Here is a 15,236-nt window from a genome sequence, read left to right on the forward strand (position 1 = left end):
CCGCCCAATCTGGCAACACTGCCCTTTTCTCTTCAGAGAACCTGTTGCTATCCACCGAACCAATGTTGTGGTTCTAACGGCACAAACTTGAATGTCACGGCCGAACACCACTAGGCTTTTTTAGTAATCACACAATAACTTGACAATTTAATTAAAATGTTACATCAATATAGGCCTACATATTCTTTTTACTTTTTTTATGTGAATTTCCTGGTAAAATGAAGGTAAAAAAAATATTATTTTATATTTCATTTTGCCTTTCCACGGACCACCTGCAGTACCCTCACGGACCACTAGTGGTCCGCGGACCACAGTTTGGGAATCGCTGTTCTAGATTATTCCAGTAAAGCAAGACACATTTCTTACACTACAGCAATGTGGACTGTGTTGCATACTACTACAACTTAATACATACATATCATTTTGGGTAAAAAAAAAAAAGTTTTAATGGTTACACCACATTAACATGCATTAATTAACATTAACTAACAATGAGAAATACATTTTTATTAATCTTTGTTTATGTTAGGTAAAAACACAACTGTTCATTGTTAGGTCCCATCAGCTCACGTCCATTAAATAACATTTACAGATACAACATTTGACCTTAATAATTGATGTTGAAATGAACATTAACTAAGATTAATAAATGCTTTAGAATTATTTTTCTTCGTTAGTTAATGTTAACTAATGTAGAAAACTAATGGAATTTTAACTTTTGTATGTGGATCAAAATAGAAATGCCAAAATTGCAATGGAAGGTTGCAAATGTTTACATAGTACTCAATATATATAGGCAACTATTGCAGTATGCTATTCTGAACACTACTATGGCCTTGCAACCCATCTGGCCTAGATGCACGTTACACCTTCCTCATTAATGTATGTAGGTCAGGTGGCCTTTGGAGGACACGTGTTTTCTCCACTGTCTGTGGCACAACATGACAGGAAATGAATTATACTTTAGGAAAAAAACAAACTATTCAGCAAAAGAACAGACTTTGACTAATTGTGAGAAGGGAAAGTGAATATAACAACTTCATCAAAGTAGCGCACAGGGATTTGGCTGCGAGTGTATTTGCGTCAATTCAGAGTATCCAATCAGTTGCGAGACGAGAAGCACGTCTACACTGGAAGCTGCATGTGATCATAAACAATCAGCGTGAGCTTGAAACTACACTTTATCCTTATCCTTCCTGTTATTTCCAGCCGAAATCCATCAGTTGCATGGGTTATTTTATGCGTAGGCCTAAATATATGATTAACACAAAAGCAGGAAAGAGACATCATGAGCTGGCTTTAATGTAACAATCAGTAAATAAGTAAATTAATAAAAATCACACATAATATCTGTAAATAAAATAATTTTATTTGAGACATGACTGGAGTAGCTGTGCAGTGTGTTTGTCTGGCGCTTCTAGTGTCGACGGCTCCGCTGACTCTAACGGTGATGATACACAGGGCAACTTTTTGAGCAATGTTGTTGGGCAATCTTGCCGAGCGATTGTTGCTTCCCATTGAAAATGGGCAATACATTTCTATCTGGATAATTTAGATCGGTCCTGGGCCCTGTGTCTCACCTGGTTGCCCGTTGACGGCAACATTGCCCAGCAACATTGCTAAAAAAAGTTGCCCTGTGTATCATCACCTTAATGAGAGCGAACTAGTTTGTCTCCGTCGCATTATTACCGTGTTTTAAAAAGCCATACCGCTGATGATAACAAAAGTACGTTTAAGTCAAATAATATGTTTTCCTTTTTGGAAAAACTCCACCAAGGAACATGACAGTAACAACAGAAATGTTATTTATTTTTTACATGTTGCACTAAACTGTACTAAAATCCCAAAAGAAAATGAACACAGTGAAACAAAAACAAAACAAAAAAAAACACATATCCCAAAATAGACCCAATTATGTTTCTTTTAACTGCAGATAAATCTCTTCTTCTCATAGCAAGTTATAATCTTTGTGATAAGTCTCTTATTCTTGTTTTATCGTCTCTTTTTGGGCTCATCAATGAAGACGAAAGGGCAACAGTCAGACGTCCTGCTTGTGCCGATGAAGAAAAAGGTAAAAAAAAAATAATAATTACAAATCCTTCCAAAATATCTGACAATAAGCATCATCATCAACAACAAACATTTTCAGTCCCAGCAAACCACGACTTGATGAACATTCACAATGCAAGTCTGGGTCGAACATAAACATTTATTTTTCCAGAATATATTCCAAAAGAAAGTGCTGCAGACCTATAAACATAATAACACTCATTTTACTGTCCTCAGGCGCTCATAAAGATGATTCAGTTCATTGGGAAAAGAAACAAAATGAGAATTTCATGGTCAACAGTGTCCAATAGCAAGCCCCACATATGAAAGACCCAAGCGCTTTGAGACTTTGGAAACAAGCTTTAATCTGACGGTGTGCCAACACTCTTCTAGCGCGCGCTTTTTAAAATGATTTTGCAGACTTTAATCTGTAAGTGCTTTTGACTTCACTTGGATTGTGCGATTGTGTTTCCCACTTCTCCAAACTTCTGCATAGTGCGGAGCGGCAAACATTCATTCACTCAGCATCATGTTGAAGAACTGAAATTGCAAAGTAAATTTCTAAGGTGCTTTGCCGCCTTCTCAAATGTGGGACGGGTGCGTTCTAGCTAGAGCGGCACTGAACCTGGCCCTCTGAGCTGTCGTCCTCATCCGAGCCCTCGGCTCCTCTGCTGCTCAGGCCTGTGATGCGGTAGCCCATGTTCAACAGCATCACCTCCAGCGGATCCGCATTCATGCGCCGCTGGTTGGCTTGGGCCGCACTCTCCATGTCCTCCACCACCCGACAGTTCTCATTCTCCGACTGACGGTCGGCCGTGCGGGAGAGACAGAAGAGAAAAGAAGTTTGGAAGTCACTTTTGGTGCAATCAACAGTCTGACGTCGTTCTTTGTCTCGCCTCAAGATGCATTAGATGTTGGAAAAAACTGACATTGCAATATTTTATAATCATTATAAAATATTATAATCGCATTATGAGGGTGCATGTAAATGCAGTCACTGTTAGCATTCATTTATTCATCAGTCATAATGAAACACGCCACTGATGTGTCAAACTGGACAGAAATTGCAGTTGTTTCGTACCTCCGGTCTTGGGTTCCACAGCCGCACTACGGGGTCGATGCCGCTGGTGGCCAGGAAGCAGTAGCTGGGGTGTGGCTGTAGGCAGTTCACTATAGACTCGTCCCCCTGTAAGACCCGCACCAGGTTCGTTGTCTCTTTGTTCCAGATGAAAAATGACCCATCATCTGAACCGCTCACGATGTACTGACCTTTACTGTAGAGCGACAACCAAACAAGTCATGTGCTGTTGTCTTATATTCAGATCCTTGTTTAGCAGCAGATATGACATGCATCATAGGCATAGACAAGAGATTTACATTAAAGGGGGAATTAACTAAAACTGTCAAAAATGACAGCGCTTTGCAGACTTTTGCTGACAATTAAACTGGGATATCTGGGTGCAGGTAATACGGAGAAAGAGAATACATTGTTTTAATATACTACCTACACTGTAACAATATAAACCTGGTTAAAAATCAGCAAACTTGCCATTTAAATGCATTTGGCAGATGCTTTTATCCAAGTGACTTACAATGCATTCATTCAACATTGCATGTATTGCCTGAGAATCAACCCTGGTGTTGTGCTTTACTGTTTTAGCTACAGGTATCATTTTTGACAAGTAGATTCAAAATGTGTAACGCAAGAAAAAAAATTACAGTAAAAATCTAGTTCAAATAATCAAGGTGTGCTACTGAAGTTTAAATGAGAGATGCCATTAAAACATCTTCAAATCATTAAACTAGTGTATTGAAACATTCTTAAGGAAACTGAAATAAAAATGCATTAAAATCATCACAAAATTATTATTAATATGTATTAAATACATCACCCAGCCCTAATTCATTAGAGGGGAATAATGTGTCAGTAAACTAACCTTCCAAAGAAGTTTGCTTCCTTAATGTCAGTGGTCGTGTTGCAGTGGCCACAATAGCGATGCTTGTAGTCGAAGCTTCGCTCTCTGAGAACGATCTCATCCTCCGGGATGGACTCTTTCCGGCTGAAATTGTGAAAGCGGATGGAGCTGTTCCCCTTTTTGTCGTCAGCTAGATCAGATGCATGAAAAATATCCAGAATCCTTATTATTAAAATGCATCCACAAACAAAGTACAATATCCAAGACAGACAAGACAAGAACCTACAGGAGTCTGTTTTTGAGAAGAGGGCAGCCCTGATGTCTTTGTCGAGTGCGTCACAAGCGCTGCTGTGCGCCTGGTCTGGAAACTTGCCCTTGAAGTCATCTAGACACTCCAGGGCCTCGGCGATGTACTTGAGCTCAAAGAGGCAGCGCGCTAAACGGAAGTGCGCCTTCAGGTGGCCTGGGTTCAGGGACAAGGCCTTAAGACAGTCTCGCAGCGCGTCATAGTGATCACCGTCCCTGTCAGAGACGAGAGCAAAGCCACATGATGCTCTTCACATTAAAACACTGATTATTAAAGCAAGACACTACAAGGCAAAACCATTGTTTTTTCATGCACTGGTCAATTTGAGACTTTCACCTATTTTGCTTCCATAACTTCCATAACACATCTTCTTTCAGACTAGTAAAAAAAAAAAAAAAAAAACGACCAAAATACACTTTTAAGTGTTTATTTTATTGAACTATTTATTTGCATCTGTAGATTTCAGAGTCAGAAATCTCCACTTCAGCAGCTTTACACACACCAAACTTTACAGTTTTATTCCTAGTTTTAATGACTATTATTTTAAAACTATTATAGTATTTTCGGATTTATAGAGTGTTAAAAAGAGACATCCAAAATCCCCTCTGTACCTGTTAATTATGTCAACAAAAACAAACAAGAATTTTGAGCCTGGATTTCTGTTCTGGAAAAGTGCATATTTAATTAGATCATTTATATATTTGAACATAAAATTTCTGAAAACTTGTAATACTAAACAACTGTCATAATGTACTTTAATTAATCAACTGGGGAAAGAATGGTAATATTGAAACCTTATTCACCTGTGGTGTCTTGCCTTAAAGCACAAATACTGTGGATGTAATTAAACAAATATAAACTTGGCATGCGCTTTATGCATCTTCTTCACCCTGAGATGTGCTGTTTCCAAAGTCAAAATAATCACAATGTGATGCTTTTTTTTAACCAAATCATGCAGCACTTCTTGCATCAAAAGCATTTATCATACCATTTTCGTTTCATGTATGCAGCAGCACGGTTTCCGTACAGCATAGCATTTTGACTGGCTTCATGGAGGCCTAGACTGTAGAGCTGAATGGCTTGAGTCCACTGCTGCTGCGCGAACGCTTCATTAGCCTGTTGCTTGATCCTCTCCAGATAAGGAGGAAGATCACTGGAGCCACTGATGCAGAGACACGAATACAGACAGCAACAATTACTGCAACTCAAACTAGTCTGTGACAAATGAATGGGAAATAACATCATATAAACAGGACAGCGACAGAATCAATAGCCATGTTTCCAACCACCTATTTTTATGCGAATCTTGGGATATTGCATTAAAAAAAACACTAAATGGAAACACCAAAATGTGCATAAAATCCAAAAATGTATCATAAAAAACATATGCACTCAATTGAGGCAGATTTTTTTTTTATCCGATAAGACATGCATAAACTACGATGGAAACATATTTACCAAATAAATTCCTCATTGCACAACAAAAACTCACGTGATGTTAAAGTGATTGGATAACTGGACTAACCAGTGGACCAATTGGTTTGCAAATCATCCCAAATGTTGGAATGCCTGAGCAAAACTCTGTCATCAAAATGATTTGGCTTAATTTCCTCCCAGAACATTCCCAAACAGCAGACATCCGAATGCAAGATAACACGATGACAGTATTTACTGAAGCGCAAGTAATTTATGATGTTAGTAAAAAGAGCCACCGTGCGGTGGAGCAACTTCCATTTTTATTACACATATTTTGCGGCAATTTCCCAGGAACAATCTAGTCTCCTTGTTTGAGGTAAGTGAGACAGTCAGAAGTTGAATTCGCAACTTTGGTTGGAAACATAATTAAAGATGCAGTCGGCATAACACACATGAATCAATGTTACCTGGTCAATTTAGCCAGTTTAAGGCGGCTTGCAGGAAGATGAATCCCATTGGACACACCGTTGGTGGTTTTTCCATTTTGTACCTCTGCCAGAAGATGCCCATCATGAACAACAATTAATCAAGAATGGTTATCGATCCTAATAATTGGTTTTGAGACTGTGTTGTGAGACTAGTTCTTCCTCGAGATTCAATGTTTTAATAGCTTTTTTCATTTGAACTTCAGTAGTAAAACGTTTTAGAGCCTGTAAGTTTGATACATTTCTGTGAAATAAATTCACTGAATCAATTCATTTGCTTTATGACTGCAAAAAGTTTACAGCAGTAAATATAAATCTATTTGTATACTTGGAACATCTTTTCCCAGTTCCTTTGACTGAAAAAAGCAAATGCAGAAATATAAAGATTTTTTTTCTTCTTTTCTGACTTTTTTATTTAATGTCCTTTTTTCTGTACTTTTTACAATACAAATGGTATCAAAGCAACTTTACAGTAATAAACAGAAAATAACAGTATTAATGTTGCAAATTTCTTAATTATGAAATTAATTTCAGCTGTAAATAAGCTTCATTATTCAGCTCAATTTAGTTCAAAGTTGCGCAACCCAAGTAATTATTAATTATGATCCTAAATGCAATAAGACTGACTGATATATTTATAATTATTAATTAAATACAGTAGTCAACATTTGAAGTGGATCAAAACCTTTCATCAAAGTTATACATGAATTTTGAACAATACCCGTTCTTGTCTTAGGACAACTTTGATGAACTTTTTTGATCTACTGTAAATGTTGACTACTGTAGTTGATTCCAAGACAGCATTCGCAGCTTACCTGATGGTGGGTGGCACTTTTTGGGCAGCAGAAAAGTGTACGGTCTCTGTTTGAACGTCAGATCAAATAAATATACCTGCAAACAGGAAGCAGTAATGCGTAACTGTGCATTAAAACATCTTTAGTGCTGCACACTGGCAACGGAGAGTCAATAACTATCAGCAGCAAACCTCACTAGTTAATTACCTGTTCTCCACCCATGTTTACCAGCAGTTCAGTACCGTCGGGACTGAATGTAACATAGGTTGCCACCAGAACTCGTAATCTGTTATTATAGTCAGGAAGCTTCACAGGTAAGTGACCTGCAAACGGAGATAAATATCTGTAAAAGCAGGTTTTTCCAACACAGAACTTTTACAAACCTACAAACTACAAACCTGCAACATAGTACTGTCCAGCACCATCCGGTATCGATTTCAGTTTGTCGCAAAATGTATGAACACCAGCTGAGGTACTTTGACTCATTGACTTCCTAGAAGGCAGACAAAAATGTAACATTACACCCTAAAGAAAACATCCCTGAAATATAATCATAATAACAGGAACATGGATCTTTAACCATATAAGTTAACCATAATAACCATATAATTATGGTTAACCATATAACCAATATAAGTTGTTTTTATGAAATTAAACATGCTTTGCATTAGTGACTTATTTAATGCAATTAACATCAAGAACATTTATTTATTTAAATTTCACTTAATTAAATTAGTTTCGGCTTGGTGTTTGTTATAAATGTTGTTTATAATGAATGCCAATATAATTTGTTTTATACCTATATTTTTCATTCTAGATCAGGTCTGAATACCGCTGATTTTTAAGTATATGTTGTGGAGTGAAGGGAACTAAAACACGTTTAAAGTGTTTAATGTTTGTATATATTTCATTTTACTTAACGTTATCTTACATTATTTGTGATTGCAATTTTAATGCAACTTATGTTCTGGAAAATAGAGTAATTTGAAATAGTATTTCATGAAATATTCCACCCAAATTTTTTATTTTGTCATTGTTTACTCGCCGTCATGTTGTTTTTGCGAAAAGGAATGATAATCTGCCACGTCTCAAATCTCATTTGTTGTTGCACTTTTCAAATGTTCAATTCTAATAACATTAAACCTGCGAAATAAGTCTAAACCAACCGCTTGATTGATAACAGCAGAGGTGAATGAGATTTGAGAGCAGAAGATCGTTAACAAATAATGTCTGTCTGTTCCTTTGATAATTTTTGGAGCTAAACAATATTATTTTTGTATGGACATTCTGCCTCCCATCTCAGTTTGTTTTCTAATTATTCTTTTAATAATACAACTAAAATCACCTGTGATTGTGGATCATTCTGATGTCATAGAGCCGGACAAAAGGCCCGTTCGCTCCCACGGCCATGTAGTTGTTGTCACGAGGGTTGATCGCCAGACATTTGGCTTCCACAAGCTGCCCGCAATACTCCGTCAGATCTATTAACACCTCCGAGCGTTTACTGCTCTCTCTCAGATCATACTGCCTGGGGGTAGAAGGAAAATTAAATGGTTAACCGACTTGAAAATGTAAATCGAGTATTGATGGTCTATATATGGCAGATTGGAAAAGGAAAGAAAATTATTACATTTTAGTGTCAGATTATAATAACAATCTTTTACAACAAGTGCATACAGAATGTGTTTTTGCATTCCACTGCGCTACTTTTCTATTGTTTTTCTATGTAAACACACGCTAGACAAACGTGTTTGACCGTTTGCTTATGTAGAGGAATTACATAATCTATTACAAACTGAGTAAAAACTTATCCCTGAGAAATGTCCTGCTCAAGTCGCCCAAAACTATTCACAATTGACCTTTTTTTGACCGTGAAATGACACTATTGTGACCACACTTCCAGACACCTGTATAAAGCTCATATTTTCCTACTGTTCATGTGTCCTCTACATGCAGAGCATTAAAGACAGAGGCAGTCAGCTTTGGCACTAGCCAGAAACCTGCTGTGTTCTTTCATATCCAAACATCATTCAGTGCCAGGGCATTTGCATGCTCCCCGATGGGCGATACTACCCTGCAGCCAACACAACATCTGGAGATGCAGTTTTCAAGGGCATATAAACTGGTTCCCATGAGCCTATTTAACTTCAAGGAGAATATATATGATTAAACTTCAGCTGGAGGCTTGTGTCCATCCCCTCGTGATTCAACACGGCTAACAGCACGTCAGCACCAGTCTTGCCAACTCTCGCAAGACAAATAAGTAACCGCAGCTTCAAAAACAAGCCCAATATCATTATATTACTTATTATCAATAAATGAGCCTGCAGCATCTTAAACTGAAACCACTCAGAGTTTGAAAACCAAAAACAGAAGTTATTTTACAAAAACCATCAAATTGCAACAAAGTGAAAGTGATAGCATGCACAATCCTCTGATCAGTGACCTGTGAGCAGAATATGTGTAGATATAGAAAAGGAGAAAAGACAAGCGCACTAAGGGGAAGTTGTAATATAGCCACATATTTATAATAAAAAAAAATGTATGTAAAATATCATTGCTTGGATTACAAAGTCACATGCCTGTGCGTTGAATGCGATGAGGGGGAGGAGGGGGCGGGATGTGTGAGGGCGAATTACACTACAGCACTTTTATTACTGCACTGATTGGCTATTAGCTGTGAGCAGCAGTTTCAATCATGTATTGGAAAAACAGTTACCATAAATGTAAAGAAACAAAGTTGCTTGTCAGATTTTCCTAACAACCCACGACACCAGATTTTTTTAATGCGACTTGTGATTTTTTAAAATGTTCTTTCCACTTTTATGCGAAGCATCAGGGTTATTATCGTTAACTGAAACTAAAACCACAAAAAAACATTTCCATTACTTGAAATAAAATTAAGTTGACTAAGGCAAAAATAACTAAATTTACTAAAATTAAAAGATAAAACTAAAAACTAAAGTGAAGATAAAAATAAAAACTTATTACAAATATTAATAAAAACTATAATAGTATATTAATGAAACTAAATGAACACTGGTATGCATTAGACCTGGGATTCCCAAACTTTTTGTCATCCGAACCCCTTAGATTCCCTGGCTTAGACATTTACCCCAAAGATTCAGTTAAAGGGGTGGTATAATGCCCTTTTCACAAGATGTAAAATAAGTCTCTGATGTCCCCAGAGTGTGTATGTGAAGTTTTAGCTCAAAATACCCAACAGATATTTTTATATAGCATGTTAAAGTTGTCACTTTTTGAGGGTGAGCAAAAATACACCGTTTTGTGTCTGTTCCTTTAAATGCAAATGAGCTGCTGCTCCCGGCACAGGGGGCGGAGCTTCAAGAGCTTGCACTCACACGGACATGCACTGAAAATTTCAAAAACTTTTAGGTTTTTATGTTCAAACCAGATTCAGACAAAGATGGAGAGACTCAAGAAGAAGTGACAACATGTAGACGCAACTGGACATTTCTGAATGGTTAGTTGATGAATTTATGTAGCTTATGTGTAGTTATCTTATAGTCATTGATTAGCATATTCTGCCATGATAATCTATAAATCGTGTTCAGGGGGCGGGGTTTATGAAAATTCTAGGGTTGGTGATGTCACTAACCCGGGAGGAATGTTGTGTAGTCTCTACCAGCCGTTTGTGGTAGTCCTTAAAAAACTATTTCTTTAAAAGCAAATATCTCCCTTTGCTTTGAACTTTGAGCGTTGTATCTTTGCAGATGTTGTTTATGCTCAAACAGCAACATTACACACTAACTAAAGTTAGAAAAGTGAAATCATAATCAACCACCCCTTTAATATTTCAATAATTTCACGACACATTCGCATGTTCACGTTTCTCTGATGTTGCCGATAATAATTAAAATATGAGTAATAGTAATAGTACTATGGTTTAACTCTATAAAAATGAAGACACAAATATAATACTGTTGTAAATTACAATTGTTCTATAAAATAAAAAAAAATTGATAATTATAATACTGAAATGCTTTGCGTGCTTCACTCTGAAACATGTAGCGCATCAGCCTATACAGTTTTTTAATCACATTGCAGCCTTTGATTTGATAATTGCACTGAGCTTTATCCTGATTATCATGCAGCCCCATTTATTTAGTTTAATTTTTTATTTAATGCAATTATTTTACGAACTCAAGCACGTCTGAGGCAGACTTCAACTCGCCCTACCTAATGATGCCGTCCTCAGCTGCGCTCCAGAAGGTGTTGGGCCACATGGGAGCCGTCGCGATCCGTTTGACACGGTTAGTGTGGTCTGAGAACATGTGAATGGTCTCCTTCGCCGTCAGGTCGTGCACGTGCACCTTGGTATCGGCGGCTCCTGTGATCAAGATTCGGTCGTCGGAGTGAGGGAGGAACTGCAAACACACACGTTCATTAAGAATACACATTATGGCCTATTTACAAGACACTGACTGAAAAAGCAGAAACTTGACGTGGGCTTCACCTTGACTGAGAAGATGTTAGCTGCATGTCCTGTGTGCATAGTGATGAGCTTCCTGTGCCGGAAGGGATCCCAGATGATGGCATGCTGATCATCTGAACCTGAGGCCAGGAGACTAGAAAGGAACAAGCCGAATGAGTTTATGAAGAGACACTGTGAAATCCAGCAAACTGGGTTTTACAACAGAACTTACTCTCCTTTCTCATTCCACTCCAGACAGTTGACACAGCCAGAGTGACCCTGAAAGCAGAGACAATAACTCAGCGCTAAAATATATTAGCAATCCTAATATATACAAAATGGCTCATATGTGAGTGCAGCATTACTCATTTCACACATGAAGAGGTGTTTATACAGTGAATCTTAAAGATACAGCAGCAAAAACAGACTGTTGAGTTGTAAGGGTGTATATATATATTCAAGAATTAGCATTAAAATAAATGTTTTGGTATTTTTAGTACTATTATACTTCATCAAAATCGACAATTCGTAAAAAAAAAAAAAGGACTATTGCAGTATTTATTAAAAATGATTTATCCGTGCACAAATAACTCATTCTTGCAGCAACATCTCTTCTCTGATGACGTGTTTACTGACACGAGGGCGGGACAACCTGTCACTCACATGAGATCAACCAATAGCAAACCATAACAAGAGTCCCGCCCTAAATTCTTGATCCTTGTTTCACTCAGATATAGTTCACTACAAAATGAAAAGTAAGTCATCATTTACTCACCCTGGTGTTGTTCTAATGCCCTTCTTTCTTTTATGGACCACAAAAGGAGATTTTTTTTTAAATGTTCAGCTCATGCTTGTCCATACAATGGCAGTGAATTGCAACCGGCAATACATACGCACACATAGAAATCCCCAAAAAGTATTTGTGTATTTTCTTCACAGAGTTAAATATCTCCGAACCGGAAATCCGTTTGTCAGATGACAGTCAGAATGACAGCTGACAGATGTGAACGCGATGAACACAATGTATATATTCACCTCAGAGAAGAAGGTACACAGGTCCTATTTCATGTCGCGTGTTTGTTAATCCTGATTTCCCACAACTTGTGTGCTCAACGTTTCAGCTCAAGCACAGAAGACCAACGGCCGAGGTCAGGATTTTCATTAAATATATTAAATTTGGGTTTGTTTTTCATCGTATTCCAGAACACCTGGAATATACGGCATGGGTCGTATGGGATCATTCTGGGATACTTTTGCATATTCTTTTAAAAAGCTTGATGCTGGTTGCTATTCACTGCCATTATATGGACGAGCACGAACTGAACATTTAAAAAAAAAAAATAATAATATATTTTGTTTTTTTTATACAATTATAATAATTGTCCTGTTGTGGTTCTTAAAAGAAAGAAGAACAAATTCTGACTTAATTTCATTTTAGGATGATCTGTCCCTTTAAGCATTTTCTTTATAATGGCTTTCTAGGGGAAACATTAAATTTAGTTTAGCTGCATTCATACTCTGGGTGCATATGCTTGCCTGCATATAGTGTGCATTATCATTCAGATGTATGCTGAGTTTGGTCTTTTAAGTCTCAGTAGATTAGTACTTAGTACAAACCTGGGGAAAATAACTGGCCTTGCATTTTTAAAAGTTCTTTTCACTTTTGTGTGCAGAATGCATCAGGGTTATTATCATTAACTAAAAATAAAACCATCAAAAAAAATGTTGATACTTGAAATAAAATAAAATATATATAAAAAAACTTTTCAGAGGAAAGCCTTGCCCTTGTTTTGCCCTTCAGATGGGCGCTGTGTATGACGTCACACAAAAAATATGAATTAACACACAATCATTCATAAATCACCTGTAGTTCGGCCTCCAGCCCCAGACGCTTTATAAACGGGTCGGTCACATGATAGTGCCTCTGGAAGTCCAGCGCTCTCTTCTCCTGCACACACGGATCGACAAACATTACAAGCGCTCTCAGACATTTGTACTGCGTTTCTTTATAAAACTGCCTCCTTTGGTGCTCCACATTAACAAAACAACAACATGGAATAACATGAGGGTGAGTAAATAAAGAGGGGATTTTTCTTTTTGGATGAACTATTGCTTTAAATGTTTGTAATTTTACTAAACTCTTCTACTTTTAAAAGGTAAAGCCGTTTCCTCACCCTGATCTGCCTGTGCAGGAGATCACTGGTGACGTTCCGCAGCGACATGGTCTCACAGCACGTCATGGAGCGTCGACTCAGAGTGTTGCATCCAGGTGCCAAAGATCTCTGATCATCTGTGCAACTCAAGCCTCTCGGAGAGGCAGAGCTTCTAGAACGGTAAACAAGACCAGAACGGCAGCTGGTCGTGTCATTTCTCACTTTATGGAGACTTGGACCTGCCTACTCAAGTTAGTTAGAGCGCGATCATTTAAACTGCATCTCATTTATTTTCAATACATAGACCGGTCAAGAGTTTGGAATAATTAAGATGTTTTAATGGTTTTGAAAGAAGTCTCTTAAATGCTCACCAAGGCTGCGTTCATTTAAAAAAATAATAATAATATTGTGAAATTTTAATACAATTTAAACTGGCTGTTTAGTATTTGAATATATTTATAAAATGTAATTTATTCCTGTAATGCAAAGCAGAATTTTTTTCAGCATCATTACTCCAGTCGTCAGTGTCACATGATCCTTCAGATATCCTTATAATATGATGATTTACCACTCAATTATTATCAGCTCTTAGTTATTAATAATTGTTCTTCATTATAATGCCTTTACTGTCACTTTTGATCAGTTAGTATATATATCTTTGCCAAAACTTATGAGTGTTAGTGTTTTACAGTTTCCACAAAAATATGAAGCAGTATAAATGTTTTCAACATTAATGATAATAATAATAGGAAATAATAGCAGAAAATCAGCATATTAAAATGATTTTTGAAGGACCATGTGACACTGAAGACTGGAGTAATGATGCTGAAACATTTACATTTGGATATTAAATAGACAACAGTTCTTTCAAATTGTCATCATATTTCACATTGTAATAAAACTTAATAATTCAAAACGCTTGACCAATACTGTATGTATGAGATCTGAATACTGCCTTGCCTTTATTATTTGAAAAATTCACAGTACGTTTCTGTGTCAGATCTGCATTTAAAAGTCACTTAAATGGTGCAATGCAAATCTGGCAGCATTATTAAAGCATTCCACATCATATGTTTATAGTGACATGCGTGCTATGCTACTTTACTGTGCAGTTGATCAAGCAGGCCTTATACCAATAACCTCAGCCATAATAAGTTAGTTTATAGCAAATAAATGTATTAACCTGAAATAATTTGACTGTCAGCTGATATGACGCTTTCACCAAAACATAAACAACAGTCAGTAGCATTAGCCGACTAGCGACACATTTAAACTAAATATTAAAATAAATACAAACACTTCTGGCAGCACTGAAAATATGTTAGTGGTTATTCAATCACAGTCTGTTTACAATAAAATGCATTTAAAAATATAAAAAGAGCATTTAAGCCCCACATGTGCAATATCGTCTTACCTGAGAGTATGTCTGGCCTTATTCTGCGCAGCTCGATAAATCGATATTTACGCTTAAACCGGAACAATGCTTCCAGTAATTAATTTCAATACTTTAATTAGCCGCTGAATAACACCGTCACCTAATAAATGACTAGTTGTGATCAAGCATCGTTGCGATTTTGAAGCCACATTACTAACGAGTTCCTTGCCTGAGCGCTGACAGCCCGGGTTGCCAGATTCACTGAAATGCAGCAAATCGCTTGGTTTATTTAGAGAAACGACATAA

At 37.1% G+C, this 15,236-nt stretch overlaps 1 protein-coding gene across 3 annotated transcripts; it reads right to left on the reverse strand.

Annotated features, from left to right (window-relative positions):
- Positions 1-1,349: 1,349 nt before the first annotated feature.
- Positions 1,350-15,195, reverse strand: wdtc1 (WD and tetratricopeptide repeats 1). Of its 3 annotated transcripts, XR_014031806.1 has the most exons (17): positions 14,970-15,195; positions 13,577-13,727; positions 13,267-13,350; positions 11,635-11,681; positions 11,445-11,556; positions 11,168-11,355; positions 8,313-8,495; positions 7,366-7,460; positions 7,175-7,290; positions 6,989-7,064; positions 6,156-6,240; positions 5,261-5,434; positions 4,252-4,487; positions 3,987-4,155; positions 3,131-3,323; positions 1,710-2,851; positions 1,350-1,441 (listed from the first exon to the last, which is right to left on the reverse strand). XR_014031806.1 is itself a non-coding variant. In XM_081388658.1 (16 exons), exons 2-16 carry the CDS (start codon positions 13,640-13,642, stop codon positions 2,654-2,656), a joined length of 2,022 nt encoding a protein of 673 aa, XP_081244784.1. In that variant the 5' UTR covers positions 13,643-13,727; positions 14,970-15,195; the 3' UTR covers positions 1,350-2,653. The 3 variants fall into 3 exon arrangements, 2 of the variants coding, with proteins under 2 accessions (XP_081244784.1, XP_081244783.1); XM_081388658.1 differs by having other exon boundaries at positions 1,350-2,851; XM_081388657.1 differs by having other exon boundaries at positions 1,350-2,851; positions 13,577-14,067; positions 14,394-15,193.
- Between the last annotated feature and the right edge of the window lie 41 nt (positions 15,196-15,236).

Source organism: Scardinius erythrophthalmus (genome assembly GCF_964197995.2).
Source record: "Scardinius erythrophthalmus genome assembly, chromosome: 16".
NCBI lineage: Eukaryota > Metazoa > Chordata > Actinopteri > Cypriniformes > Leuciscidae > Scardinius > Scardinius erythrophthalmus.